Here is a 14,272-nt window from a genome sequence, read left to right on the forward strand (position 1 = left end):
CTAAAAACCCTGGGATTCCTCCAGGCGTGACGATACCTCATTACCTAGCAGCCCATTCCAGCCTACATGTTGGCACTAAACACTAGAGTTTGCTATTAGAATTATAGTCCTCAGACATCTTAAATCAGGGGTCTCCAAGCTTTCCTTGCCTCGGGCCAGTGTCTCCAGCGACGATTGTGCAGAGGGCGAGGGAGCGCGCACCCGTACGTTTGCACAAATGCTATTTCCGGTGCACATACGGGTCGGAGGAGGCCTGTGTGCATGCACACAAGCTATTTCTGGTGCTGCTCCAACCTGGAAGTGGGTTCCCGTGGGCTGCATAAACGAGTCCTTCAGGCTTTATCTGGCCCCCAGACTGTAGGTTGGTGGCCCCTGTCATAAATTTTCCATCCTTGCATGTGTCTGCGCACACCTGTGCATATATACACACATTTGTGGATTAAAACCCACTTTGTTAGATGTATGCCATCTATTTGCATTTATGTGTGAATGCATATGTGTTTATATGTATATGTATACATGCACCCACCAATGGATATGTCATGCATTTAATGAGATGAGGTTTTAGTCCACAAAGCTTATACCAGAAAGCTTATACAGATATCTGTATATGGAGAGGAACCAAAGTTCAACTGTATTAGTATATGCTTTTCTTGCAGAAGGTTTCAAGATCAACCCCTGGCAACTCCAGTTAAAAGCAGCTAGAAAGTGAGGTAAAAGACTTCTGTCTTAGAGGCACTGCTGGTCCAAACAGACAATACTGGGCAATGGCCTAAGTTACTATAATAAGGCAGTTTCCTATCTTCCTAGAAGTACCCATATAATTGCTATTAGAACATCTGCCTCTCTGGGCTGGCACAGGACTTGAGGAAGAAACATAGGTAATCAGTATTTGTGAAGTAGTTTATCAGGAAAAAACACTTCCCCTCCCTCCACCATGAATATACAATGCAAAGGTGGTATTACAGGAATCTGCACAGGCACCACCAGGGTGCAGCAATTTAAAAACATTTTATATTTTATATTAACTGAGGTGGCAGCCTTGTTTTCCTCCAGTGATTTAATCATGGATTTGGAGTCGGAGGTTTGAAGAAACCTATCTTCCGAAAATATCGCACAAGTAATGGCACAGAGACTAAGGTGATGCTGATGCGGACTGGAGCAAACAGTTTGTGGATAGCGTAGGCCAAAACAAAAGTACTCGTCCCAGCGGCCAACTTGGATTGCACAAGAGCGTCATCAAATCCCAACTTGGAGAGGATGGCAGTCATGTCTACTCCACTAAAAGGGGGTGAAAGCAAACCACAACTTAGCTTAGTAACATTACAAAAACAAGCATGGATTTTCCAAAGTGTTATATTTTTCACTACTGCAAGATTTCATGATGGGCATCACTTTAGATCAGGGATGGGCAGAGTTCAGATGTGTCATATCAACTCCAAGGTCCATCAGTTGGAGTCACTACAAAGTGGTGGCTTAGGAGCTGGACCCAATTTGCATGCTTCTCTTCACATACAAGTTGGCCAGTACAACTATTACAAAGACCTGATCAAAGTAATACTTTACAGGTGAGGAACATGTAAAGGGGCTGATCAACAAATCTACCTCTTAAGGAGGCTTAGATGGCTTTAAAATGACAACTATATGGAGATTCTCTGCATGGGGGAGGGGAATCGATGGGTATGCATAATATCCAAAAAGCAGTGGGTTATAGCCAATGCAGGTCTTACTTAGAGTAGACCCACTGAAAATGAGCATAACTAACTTAGGTTCATTAATTTAAGTGGTTCCACTCTGGGTAAAGGTTAGCTGGACACAGCCTAGTGTCTCTTGAATGCCAAACGCTGGGGACAAACTACAAGAAATGGGCATCTTAATTCCATGCTAAAAAACCTCTACAGGGATCTTGCTGGCTGTTGTTGGAAACCAAATGCTGGACTGGATGGATCTCTCTTTGATCCAGCAAATCAATTTTTATATCCAACAGCCATAAATATTTATCCCATGTTATATGTAACATTGTATCAAGTCCTTGCCACACCAAACCCAATTACAAATAGTATGGAAAACATACCTTGACACGGCTAGATAGAACATTCCTAGAGACATCAAAGAAATCCCAACATGGAATACAACTCCCACAGCTCCATATTCCTTAAAAACTTTCTTCAGCTGCTGGGATTTGTTAGGTTTCTTTCCATTCTCCTGGCTAGGATCTGCATGGTCGTTTCCTGCAGTTTCACTAGTCTCCTATGTATAGTGGGGGGAATGGGTGCTCATTAAAATATGTTTCTAGAGTGATTGAGCATTTCACTAAAAATAAAAGTGCAAAGTTTAATTCATAGAGTGCTCTGTTCAAATGCTACAATATAGTCTGTGTGCACCATAGTTTTCCTATTTCTTACCTGCATCGTTCATATGTATTATATTGTATTTTTATGCTGTGAAATGCCCTGGGATCTGCAGATGAAGGGCAGTATACAAATTTTAAAAATTACAATGGTGATGCTCATCATGCCTATTCAGTGCTTGGAATGAACTACTTCAGTTGAACAAAATTCATTGCACTACACCTGAAAGTAGTTCCCATAATTACCAAGTGAATTAATCTGGGAGGTAGAACATGGAATGATTTCTAGTTCATCTTCACAGCCCCCCAAAGGAGGCCCAGACTCTTTCTTTTAAATTGAGAAAAAGAAAGGGAAAGAAAGCTAAGTCACTTGGACAAAGTTAGAAAGCAAAGTGTGGAGACAATGTTCTAAGGCTTATCAGGCAGATATGGAGCTGTTGTTGCTTCTTAGGATGCTTAGTCAATTAATATGGCTAAGCAATTAGAAGGACGGAAAAAGAGGCTTTTCGTATATCTTCCTTGCTGAAAATATCTGCTCTCTTCCAAAAGGAGTATCTTGTAGGAAGAACTACAACAACAAAGAAAATGTTGCCTTGTGCCTTTAACAGCTGTGTGGCTGGCACAAATTAAATAAGGTAAACCTAGTATGGAAATACATTTAAGAGGAAAACTTCACCTGTTGACATTCTGTCAGACACTTTACTACTTATGTGTGCCCCCTGGCTTCCATTTGGACCCTATATTTCAGCTTGTAACATTCTGAACACTCTTTTTGTTTTGCCAAGGATAAACTTTTTATGAACTTGAGCTAAATTATTTTGTAAAAGGACAAACGAACTAGTACCTTTTTGGACGGGATAAAGTTGAACTAGTTTCTTTTTTCCAATGGAACTTTTCAAGCAATGTTTATACTACATCTGATTTCAAACAATGTGTATAATAAGATGCTATAAGTTACTGATAGCTTGCTGCTTCAGAACCACCCTCTTATCCCAGTAAAGGGTACCTACTGCAGAGTACTACACATATTTGTTGATGCTCAAAAGATACTATAATGCTCTTTGAAAAATAGTCATAACTAGGTACCACACTGTATTTTGATGTGAACATGCAATGAGTAAAAGGCTGTGAAAGATGGTCAGTTGTCCAAGGAGGACACAGTGTGAATGTGTAGCTGTACAGTCTTCTTAATGCTGCAAAACTGATGGTCATTCCCATACTACAACTGGGAACATGAAGCTGAGAGATGGTGACATGCTTCTAATGAGAGAAAGAAATGATTGTGGATAAAGTACATAGGGAATTGGCCCAGACTCACTGTGTGTTCTTCAACAATTCACCCTCTTTCATTTCTAATAACCGGTCTATGAAATGCATGACCTTTTTACAAGGGTGTTGTAAAACACCCACAAGAATATGGCAGCAGACCACCATTTGGAAGAAAAGAGCACATTCTTCACATACATTTCTGAACTATCCAACCCAGCAAGATGAACCAATGGCCTGACATTTTTGCCTATGCTCCAAGGCCACAGAATGTGTGCTTTGCAAAAAGAAGATCCAATCTTCAATTAAAAGGATCTTAAGTAGCAACACTGAGAAAGACCTCTGTCCAAACTTTGGAAGGCCTCTGTGCATGAACAGAGAGTTTAAAGACCCTTGTTCTATGTACCTGACTCTGTGTAAGGCAACTCGATCACAAACTGAAAACCACAGTATTTCTAAGTCTTCAGCCCTACTTTTACAAGTGAGAAGCACATGGGTCAGATGTCAGAGAGACTCCAGTGGCACAATGGGTCAGTCAGTGCATCTGGCTGTCAATCAGAAGGTTGGTGGTTTGAGCCCCCCCCCCCCGCTCCAGGGACAACTATGGGCAGGATTCCTGCATTTGCAGGGGTTAGACTTGATGACCACTGGGGTCCCTTCTAACGCTGCAATTCGATGATTCTAAGCTACAGAATCTGAATCTATCTTGATTATGGCATAGTAACTTTCAGTTCAAGCTTCAGCTGGTTCTGCTGACATGTGCAAATCCTAGGAGTACTGTACTGCTGCAGGCAAGCAGAAAGCTATTTAGAGACTTGAAATAATTCATCCCGGTATAAAGACCAGCATTTTCAGCTCTTGTGATGTTGTGCAATATGCACGTTTGCAACAAAATACTGAAAACTCAGGAAAGGGACCACGGGGGAATCGCTGGCAATTTCTTGCTGACAATATGCTTTGCTAGGCTGGTGAAACGACTGCCACTAATAAAAGCAGATCTGGGAGAACAGACTCCAGAGGGGAAGCTCTGTTAGTACTGCAGTGAAAACAACAAAGGCTGTGGCACCTTAGAGGCTTAACATTTACCGTAAACCAGTTACAAATCTGTGAGCCTTAAAATGGCGCTACAGGTTCAGTGTGTTTGTTTGTTTTGCTGGAAGAACAGGTTTAGAACTCCCAGATTCCAGGGGGAGGACATGAGCAAATTCCCAAGGCGGCCCTGCCTCTCCATTGCATAAGCAATTTGCGGGGAGGAGAAGTGGAACCGAGAGAACAAATCCTGCCCTTTTTTTAATGGGAGAGAAGGTGGTGGAAATATGGGAAGAAACAATTCACTGGGAGCCAGGAAAAAAGGAAATGTAGTAGACCTTGAGCACCCAGAGTGGATCGCTCCCACACCCTCCCAAACGGTGCAGGGAAAGAGATTATTTTGAGTAGATGGAAGAGGGGTCCTTTTAAAAGGCTGACAAGGGGATTGTTTTTGCGACCCAGCTGGGACTCCGGGGACCACACCACCTCTGGGTTATGCACAGCATTCTAGGTGCTTCTGACAGCTCACCCTACAGGTCCACTGCACACTAAGCAGAGAGTCCTGGATCACAGTGGCCTGGTCCTCATGTCTCAGGCTGTTAAATACACGAAGAGCAAAATAAAATCGAAACACTTCTGCCTTAAAACAGCAAGACATAAACGATCCCATACAAACCAAATTTTCCTGAAACGAACTGGTAACATCTGCCAGGAGGGCCTGTAGGCCAGAGTGCAGAGGCATAGCTTTGGCACTTGATGAAACTGAAGAGAGCTGATGGACCTCCAGTGGCAGAGAGTTCCACAGGGAGGGTGCCACAACTGAGAAGGCTCTCTAAGGTTCCCCTCTGACGATCTCAATGGTCAGGCTGGAACATATTGGAGAGGCACTTTTTGAAGTATTTGGGCCGTGATATATTTTGGGATAGACAGAGGCCACATTTCAAACTGGTCCAAATGTCAGTGGTTGGTGAGACCAGAGGCAAAAGTGGTACAGTAACCAGCTTCTACGCACACACCTATGTCTTCCACCCAGGCAATCAAGAAGCATTATCAGAATTCAAGGACACTTTCCAGCCAGGAAAAAAACCCCTCTGGAAGGGTATGAAATAGGGCTGATGGGGTGTCTGGTTGAGGAGGGGATGCAGCTTGGGGAGCCAAGGGCCAGATTGAGGGTTGCATTTGACCCCACCGCAGCCCAGCCTTGAGGTTCCCTATCCCTCTACTAGATTGACCAATGGCCTGACTCATAGATTCATAGAGTTGGGTCATCTGGGCCAACCCCTTGCAATGCAGGTGTCAGGAGTGCGTGCAGGGGCCAGTCCTTGTGACCAACAGGACTTTGCAGGACTGGGGCCTTCCTAAGTTTGTTCTGAAGAGGCAGGGCGCAGCCTCACAGGTGTGGCCGATTGGTAACTCACAGCACCTGGTGGCAAGAGCTGGGAAGGGATATAAGGTCAGCATTTCCCTTTGGCTCTTTGCCACAGCAACACATTTCCTGCCTTGCTGTGTGTGGCTTCTTGCTTCCTGATCCTTGAACCTCACCTTCTTGTCTCCCTGCTTCTTGATCCTCGGACCCTTGACTTCATGACTCCTTGCTTTCTGACCCTCGGACTCTTGGCTTCCTGACTCCTGGCTTCTGGGCCCCTCTTCCTGCTCCCACCCCGCCATCTTGCCCCCGGTCCTGACGTCCCCTGCCGAGACTTCGATCACCCATGAACCGGACCGTGACAGCAGGAATATGCAGCTGTCCCTTACGGGGATCAAACCTGCAACCTTGGCGTTATCGGCAACACGCTCTAGCTGAATTTAAGGCAGTTTCCTATCTTCTGAGGCACTTGGTGAATGTCTTTGGTGAGCTTCTGGGCTACGTTCAGCTTGGTGGATCACTTGCAAGGCGACAACAGCTTTGCATGGGCAGGCCATGTTCCCTCCTCCCTTTCACTTCTGAGCACCCAAGCTTTTTATGCATTTGGTGAGCAACAAAACCCTAGCCAAGAGAACTGGAGAAAGGCTAACTTGTTTTGATTTGGAATAGTAATTTAAAAAAGGAAACGGCACACACAAACAAAGGAGACTGGGATAGTTTGCAGACGCTTAAAAGTCACGAGAGGCATGAAGCGAGAGAAAATGCTTTTCCATTTGACAATGAGACTGGCTGTGGCTGCGCCCGACTGGGACACGATTTGGCTTTTGCTCAACAGGGAGCGAAGCTTGAAGAAAATCAATACAATGTTGTGCATTTTGTTTTGGGGCCTTTGTTCTGTGTGCGCTCGTTGGCTGCTGTTTGGATGACTGGCAGCTGGGCCAGAGGGAGGAGGAAGCCAGAAGAAAGAGCTCTTACTTCACCCTCTCCTCGTATTATCTCCCCAAACCATGCCTCGTCTTTTTGGTAGGCATTTTGCAACTCCCCGGGCATGTACAGATTACATTTCTCTTGCTGCTGAGGTCACCTTTGAATGAAGGATAACAGAGGCAACACTAGCTCGATGGCTACTCGTTATGATAGCTGTGCTCCATCTCCATTGTTGGAGGCAGTAGAATTATAGAGTTGGAAGGGACCCAAGGGTCATCTATTCCAACCCCCAAAATGCAGGAATCTCAACTAAAGCATCCATGACACATGGCCATCCAATCTCTGCTTAGAAACCTCCAAGGAAGGAGAGTCCACCACCTTCCGAGGGAGTCCATTCCACTGTCGAACAGCTATTACTGTCGGGAGGTACTTCGTGATGTTTAGTCTCCTTTCTTGCAACTTGAAGCCATGGGTTCGAGTCCTGCCCTCCAAAGCAAAAGGAAGAAAGCTTGCTCCATCTTTGAATATGCCTTTGACTACCAGTCGCTGGGAACTGTTAAGTGGGGAAAGTCCCGTGGCCCTCAAGTCCTGTTTGTGGGCATCCCGTAGACACCTGTGGTTGGCCTGGCCACTGTGAGAACAAGAACACAGGAAGTTGCCTTACACCAAGACAGGCCATTGGTCCATGTAGCTTAGTACTGTCTTCAGTGACCGGCAGCAAGTCTCCAGAACTATTCCCAGCCTTTGAGTTTGAACTTTTTTTTGTATTGGATCAGACTGTTATTATTAATGTTTGATGTTTTATTATGTTTATTATTAATGTTTGATGTTTTATTAAGTTTTGATATGTGTCGGAAACTGCCCAGAGTGGCTTGGGCAACCCAGCCATATGGGCAGGGCATAAATAAATTAATAAAATTAATAAATTATTAAATAATAATAATTAATAATAATAATAATAATAATAATAATAATAATAATAGATGGATGTGGGTGGCGCTGCGGGTTAAACTCACCCGCGACGGGGTGAGCTCCCGTTGCTCGGTCCCTGCTCCTGCCAACCTAGCAGTTCGAAAGCACCTCAAAGTGCAAGTAGATAAATAGGTACCGCTCCAGCGGGAAGGTAAACGCCATTTCCGTGCGCTGCTCTGGTTCACCAGAAGCGGCTTAGTCATGCTGGCCACATGACCCGGAAGCTGTACGCCGGCTCCCTTGGCCAATAAAGCGAGATGAGCGCCGCAACCCCAGAGTCAGCCATGACTGGACCAAATGGTCAGGGGTCCCTTTACCTTTTTTACTACTACTACTACTACTACTACTACTACTACTAATAATAATAATAATAATGTGAGAGCTTCTGCATGAAAAGCAGATGCTTCCAGGGAGCTACAACCCTGTCCCAGGATCCTGGACTAGACGGACCTTAGGTCTGATCCAGAAGGACTCTTCTTATGGTTCCGCGTGTGGATTTCTGGTAAACTGGATCTTAGAGCCTCTTTTTCAAAATGAGCTGTTGCTCTCCCTTTCACTACCTTCAGTCCTTTGTTAGCCCTATGCCATTCTGTTCACCCCTGCCGTGTCCACCTAACCCAAAATGCAAACCCGCCATGCCCACATCTATTTTTCGTATATCGTTTTGGCACATTGAACTTGCTCGACGATACCTAGAAGATACGCCCTCCTGAAAGTGCCGTGACCTCTGCTGCCTAACCTGCAAGCTAATCTTGCTTACAGGGCGGTGGCCCTTAATAGGTCGATCAACTGAAGCTTTTGATTTAATTGGTAGAAGCCAGTTTTACATAGCGGAGATGAGGATGAAAAACAGGCTGATTTAATAGGAAGGTATTTTGGTGTGTTGCCGTAACATGTAATGAAAAAAAGGGAAATATCAAGTTACCCAAACAATGCTTGGCAACATTTGTGTATTATATTGAAAAAAATGTAATATGTATATTCCTTTAAAAGAAAGAAAATTAATCAGTGAACAGCAGAATCCCATATACATCCTCTCACAGATAAGTCCCATTTGGTTTAATAGGCTTACTTGGTATAGGGTAGCAGCCTAGACTGATCTTTCTTCGTTGGCACCTCTAAGTGTTATGTTTTGTTTTGGGGCAAGGGGCTGGCTTAAAAATGTGATGTTGAGGAAAAGGCTTATGATACCCAAAAAAATTAAATGTGAATTTGAATGGGAGAATTTTTCTTCCTCTGCAAAAATCCCCCCTGCTCACCCCCCAAAAATATGCCATTTGAAACTTTGCTAATCTCATGTTGCCCCCTAAAAACACTTCCATGGTAATATTAGAAAATGTTAAGAGAGGCAAAGGCCATACAATGGGTGCAAATGAAGTGTTTCAACCCAACCAAGAAAAGGGCATATGGATAAAAGCCTGGAAGCCTGTAGGTGGTCTAAAAAAATAGGGAGAGAAAGGAACTTTTGTCAAGGACCTGAAGTGATGGGAACTGGCAGCGATTCAGCTCCCCATCACTATGCGACTCTTCTTCCAACACTTCTGCTCAAAACGGCATCAAGTGCCTCCAGCTGAAAAAAGCAGGGCAGCAATTTAAGAGGGACAATGAGCCTTACAGCTCCTTTTGATTTCTGTCAATAATGAACACAAGGGGCGGCTCAGGGCTAGGGTCATCAGCTCTAGAAAAATACATATATCATGCCAGGCAAGTTTCCAAGGATCGTTCAGAGCAGCTCTAGAAGAGGAAGTTTGATTGCAATAATTAAACTGCACAAAACAAATATAAACAAATGCATCAGAAAATGAATTAAGAAATATCCTCAAAAAGGATACTGCAGGGTTGGAAAAGGTTCCGAGAAGGGCAACCAAAATGAAAAAAGGGGATGGAACGACTCCCCTGTGAAGAAAGGGTTAGTTTAGAGCAGGGTTCCCCAAACTTGGGTCTCCCGCTGTTTTTGGACTACAACTCCCATCATTCCTAGCTGTCAGGAATGATGGGAATTGTAGTCTAGAAGCAGCTGGAGACCGAAGTTTGGGAAACCCTGGTTTAGAGAAAAGGTGACATGGTAGAAGTTTATGAAATTATACATGGCATGGAGAAAATGGATAGATATTTTTCCCCCTTTTCCCAAAATGCTAGAACTGAACGGGCATCCAATGAAGCGGAATTTTGGAAGATTCATGTCACATAAAAGAAAACACTTAATTCCTGCAGCTCACAGTAAAACTACGGAACTTGCTCCCACCAATTTGGATATTTTAAAGAGAGGACTGAACATGGAGGACAAGCTACTAGCCCTGTTAGCAGTGTTCTGCCTCTACTGTTGGAGGCACTATGTTTCTGTTGCTGAATGTCACAGGTGGGCAGAGTGCTGTTGCATCCAAGTCCAGCATCCAGGCTTCCCACAGGTATCTGGTCAGCCCCTGTGAGAAAAGGATGCTGTGCTAGGTGAGATTATTTTTGCTGGTAGGAAAAATAAGGCCACCGCCATCTAGAAATCATCAGCTGGCAGCTTCTCCCTGCAAAACAGTGCTGCCCAGATTCTGCCTAGTCGGCTTCATGCGCATATAGTGGCATCAGGGAGAGAAAATGTTCACATACTGCCACACACGCACATGCACTTCACACACAACTAATCTGAGAAATACATTTCATATGAAGTAAAAATAAGATCGCTCTCTTTTGCACAACTGACCTAATGTCAACACGTGCGATAACTTGCAGCAGATGTCTCTACAACTCTCTGCCCCCAGGTTTAATTCAGTGCTGAATACTTTTTAAGTATTTAAACAAGGCTGAGAGTTGGTGACTGACCCAAGATCACTCAGTGAACTTATAGCTGAGTGTAGATTTGAACCCTGGCCTCCCAGGCCGTTCAGCTCTCACTGTGCCATGCTAAAATTTTGGAAGGTGTCATAGATTGGTAGGTGTGATATGATTGACATTGCAAATCTAGAAAAAACCCCAAGTCACATCAAAATCAGTGGCAGCTACAACACAGTCGAGACCATATAACACTGGTCCTGAAAGATCTTCATTGGCTCCCAGTACGTTTCTGAGCACAATTCAGAGTGTTGGTGCTGACCTTTAAAGCCCTAAATGGCCTCGGCTCAGTATACCTGAAGGAGCATCTCCACCCCCATCGTTCAGCCAGGACACTGAGGTCCAGCACCGAGGGCCTTCTGGTGGTTCCCTCACTGCGAGAAGTGAGGTTACAGGGAACCAGGCAGAGGGCCTTCTCGGTAGTGGCACCCGCCCTGTGGAATGCCTTCCCACCAGATGTCAAGGAAATAAATAACTATCTGACTTTTAGAAGACATCTGAAGGCAGCCCTCTTTAGGGAAGTATTTAATGTTTGATGCTTTATTGTGTTTTTAATATTCTGTTGGGAACCACCCAGAGTGGCTGGGGAGGCCCAGCCAGACGGGTGGGGTATAAGTAATATGATGATGATGATGATGATGATGATGATGATGTCATATCCTACCATATACGCATAATGCTGGTGCTGAGGGACTCAGCACTTGGTAGCTACCAATTAGCTACCAAATCAAAGTACCAATAAAAGGTAATGATTCTTGGATGACCAAATAGGGTGAAGGGTGAGTGATGACCAGCCAGGCAATTGCTCCTCCTCCCTAGATGAACCTCAATCCCCAAATTCCCCCCCACACTTTTTTAAAGTAAGTGTCTAACATTGCAAAACCTCTCTTAAAAAAAAATCCTGTGGACGTCCATGTAATGATTCAGGATTAATGAAGCCAGTGCTCAGTGACATAATTTTACATGGCACCTGGCCATTGTTATTTAACATTTAGCACCAATGGTTTCCAGATTCTGTACAGAAGCAGAGCAACAGAGTGAAAGGAAGCAGCTGAACAGACTGATACAACAGGACAGGCATATAGGCAACAGAGAGGCAAAGAACACAGAAGCCCTAACTATTTAGGACTGAGATATCTTCCCCTTCCTCTCATACAACTGGAGAAGTCTCTTCTCTGCTCCCATGACTTTCGGAAGTTCAATTATTAGTAGTTGCATTCAGGCTTTGGGACTCCCCACCCCACAATATCTACTTTGCCTCATCAATGGCATTTTGTCACCATGCAAAAAAAAAAAAAAATGTTTCACAAGCTCTTCAGCTGGATGTTGTTTTCAGATATCACCACCATCAAATTTGTATTTTGATCCTGCCACCACAGCCTTGCTTGATCCATTTTTTAAAATAAAGTGCATTATATGCTGTTTTTAACATGTTAGTTGAAAGCCGCCTCAGGCTTTGCTCTGCAATGGGAAGGCAGGAGATATACAAGTAATAACATTAATACGCAAGTAATACAGATAACAAAAATAAGAGAGACAAGTGCTGGTTCTGATGGATATGAAGAAATAACAGAGCTAGTACAGCAGAGAGCAGTCACCAGGGTGAACTGTCAGCGCAAGTCAAAGTTTTGCTATTAAGCACCTGGCCTGCTGCAAGCCTCAGCCTCCCTCATGCCCTAAGGAATGTTGTGCAAGAGGCCTATGCAATGCCTGGACTTCCTGATGTTGCTAGACTCCAACTCCCATCAGCCCCAGCCAGAAGGGGCAATGGCCGGGGACCATGGGAGTAGCAGTCTGAATGTCCACAGACCGCCCACCCACAGACTGGGTTAACAATATATGCAGTAGATTCTTAGTGCCTTTATGAATCAGAGGTCAGGCCTACATTTCCCAGCCACTAAATCCGGCAACAGTACTGCAAATATTAGTATCATCATCATTATTAATGAAATGCATACAGGGCCAGATTTAGGTTTGATGAGGACCTAAGCTACTGAAGGTAATGGGGCCCTTTATATGTCCAGCTGTCCTTTGTCAACAACAAATTGTCGCTGGTTTTTAGTGTTGAATATATGCTATATGGTAATTTATGAACCTAATAGGTATCTACAGCCATTTGCACATAACAAAATATGTATTTTGTCAAAGTAATTGTTGATAAGTCCATGCAGAATGCAAAGTCCATGCAGAATGTAGGCGCCCTATATATAGAAATGAGCAAACCAGTGATATTTTAGGGAGCAGGCTAGCAGGCAGGGCCCATGACTTACATCATAGGAGCCTACACAACACAAAACACTGTTGCTGTATGTCGGTTTTATTTTATTTGATCTTATATTTTGGAAACGTACATCCAGTTTTTTCCTTCAATTTTTTTGCGGTCCCCCCAAGAGGGGGGCCCTAAGCTATAGCTTATTTAGCTTATATGTAAATCTGGCACTGAATGGATATATCGCCCTTCATCCAAAGATCACAAGGCGGTTTTACAGCATAAAAAGACAAAATGAAATGGCAGAATACTTAACGTCAAACAAAACCAATAACCCGCTCCCACAAGCACATTTAAAAGGCCGGAGGGCCTGGTTATAGAGGCGCCTAAATATATGTAGTGAAGGCTGCAGGTGAGAGCATTCACTGGGGAGAGCATTCCACAAATGGGGAGCCACGGCAGAAAAGGCCCTGCACAGAGAGAGAGAGAGAGAGAGAGAGAGAGAGAGAGAGAGATGTGCCTAGGCCTTAAACCAGGCCTCTGCTGGTCTTGGATCCTAGGAACGGACACTCTGCTCGTGCTCAGTGGAACTCTTGGCCAAGTTTGCGGGGGATCCTATTTAAATGCTGTTTCTCCCGCGTTTTAACCACCCACAGCGCGCGAGGTGGCTGCTGACTCACCCACCTTCCTGGACCCGAGGCCGCCGCCGCTGCCTCTTCCGCCGCCCCCGACCGCATGCAGGGTGATCTCGGAGAGCAGCTGGCGGGGGCCGCCCGCCTCCCCTTCTGCCTGTGGCAGAGGATATGTCAGCAGCAGCAGCAACGGGTCGCCCTCTCTTCCGCGGCGCAGATCAGCCCCGGCGGCCGGGATCCAGAAGCGCTCGGGGCTTGGCGGCTGCTGCTGCAGCAGGAGCAGCAGCGCTTCCCGCAGGAGCCTCCGGTGCGTCCTGCGCGGCGCCCGCTTCTCGACTCCCGGGCTGGGCTGCACCTGGCCGATCGGGAGGCTGCTGGTTACCGCTTCCCCGGAGGCGGCGCTCCTGCTGCAGACCTGCAGCAGCCCGCCGGGGCAGAGCGCGTGCAGAGCGCACGGCCGGCCTAGCCGGAGCATGGCCGCGGAGGGGCTGCGCCGGCTTCCCACGGCTGGCAGCCCAAGCGGCCGACGGATCCCGGCGAAGGGAGGCGGCTGATCAGGCCCGGAGAGAGCGCGCAAAACAGCCACCCACCGCCTTGCCAGGCACCCTCCTCCTTAAAGGGACAGCGCCCCGCCTGTTCTGGGCAGGGCAAGGGAGCCTGATTACATACAGCAGATGTACCGCTCAGGCTTGCGCCTT

The 14,272-nt window shown here is 45.5% G+C and overlaps 1 protein-coding gene across 1 annotated transcript; it reads right to left on the reverse strand.

Annotated features, from left to right (window-relative positions):
• Positions 1 to 885: 885 nt before the first annotated feature.
• On the reverse strand, positions 886 to 14,145 carry FAM210B (family with sequence similarity 210 member B). Its single transcript, XM_081196682.1, has 3 exons — positions 13,627 to 14,145; positions 2,075 to 2,250; positions 886 to 1,281 (listed from the first exon to the last, which is right to left on the reverse strand). The coding sequence occupies exons 1-3, from the start codon at positions 14,047 to 14,049 to the stop codon at positions 1,065 to 1,067; spliced, it is 816 nt and encodes a 271-aa protein (XP_081052808.1). The 5' UTR covers positions 14,050 to 14,145; the 3' UTR covers positions 886 to 1,064.
• Positions 14,146 to 14,272: the final 127 nt, after the last annotated feature.

This window comes from Podarcis bocagei (genome assembly GCF_964188305.1).
Source record: "Podarcis bocagei genome assembly, chromosome: 5".
NCBI classification, from domain to species: Eukaryota; Metazoa; Chordata; class Lepidosauria; order Squamata; family Lacertidae; genus Podarcis; species Podarcis bocagei.

What these genes read in the sequence shown, in the direction of transcription:
- FAM210B (XM_081196682.1), bottom strand. Translation starts at nt 14,049, where the DNA reads ATGCTCCGGCTAGGCCGGCCGTGCGCTCTGCACGCGCTCTGCCCCGGC. An exon ending in GCGGCCTCGGGTCCAGGAAG is followed by an intron (nt 2,251 to 13,626) that starts GTGGGTGAGTCA and finishes CACTATACATAG; the next exon opens with GAGACTAGTGAAACTGCAGG. An exon ending in TTCTATCTAGCCGTGTCAAG is followed by an intron (nt 1,282 to 2,074) that starts GTATGTTTTCCA and finishes ACCCCCTTTTAG; the next exon opens with TGGAGTAGACATGACTGCCA.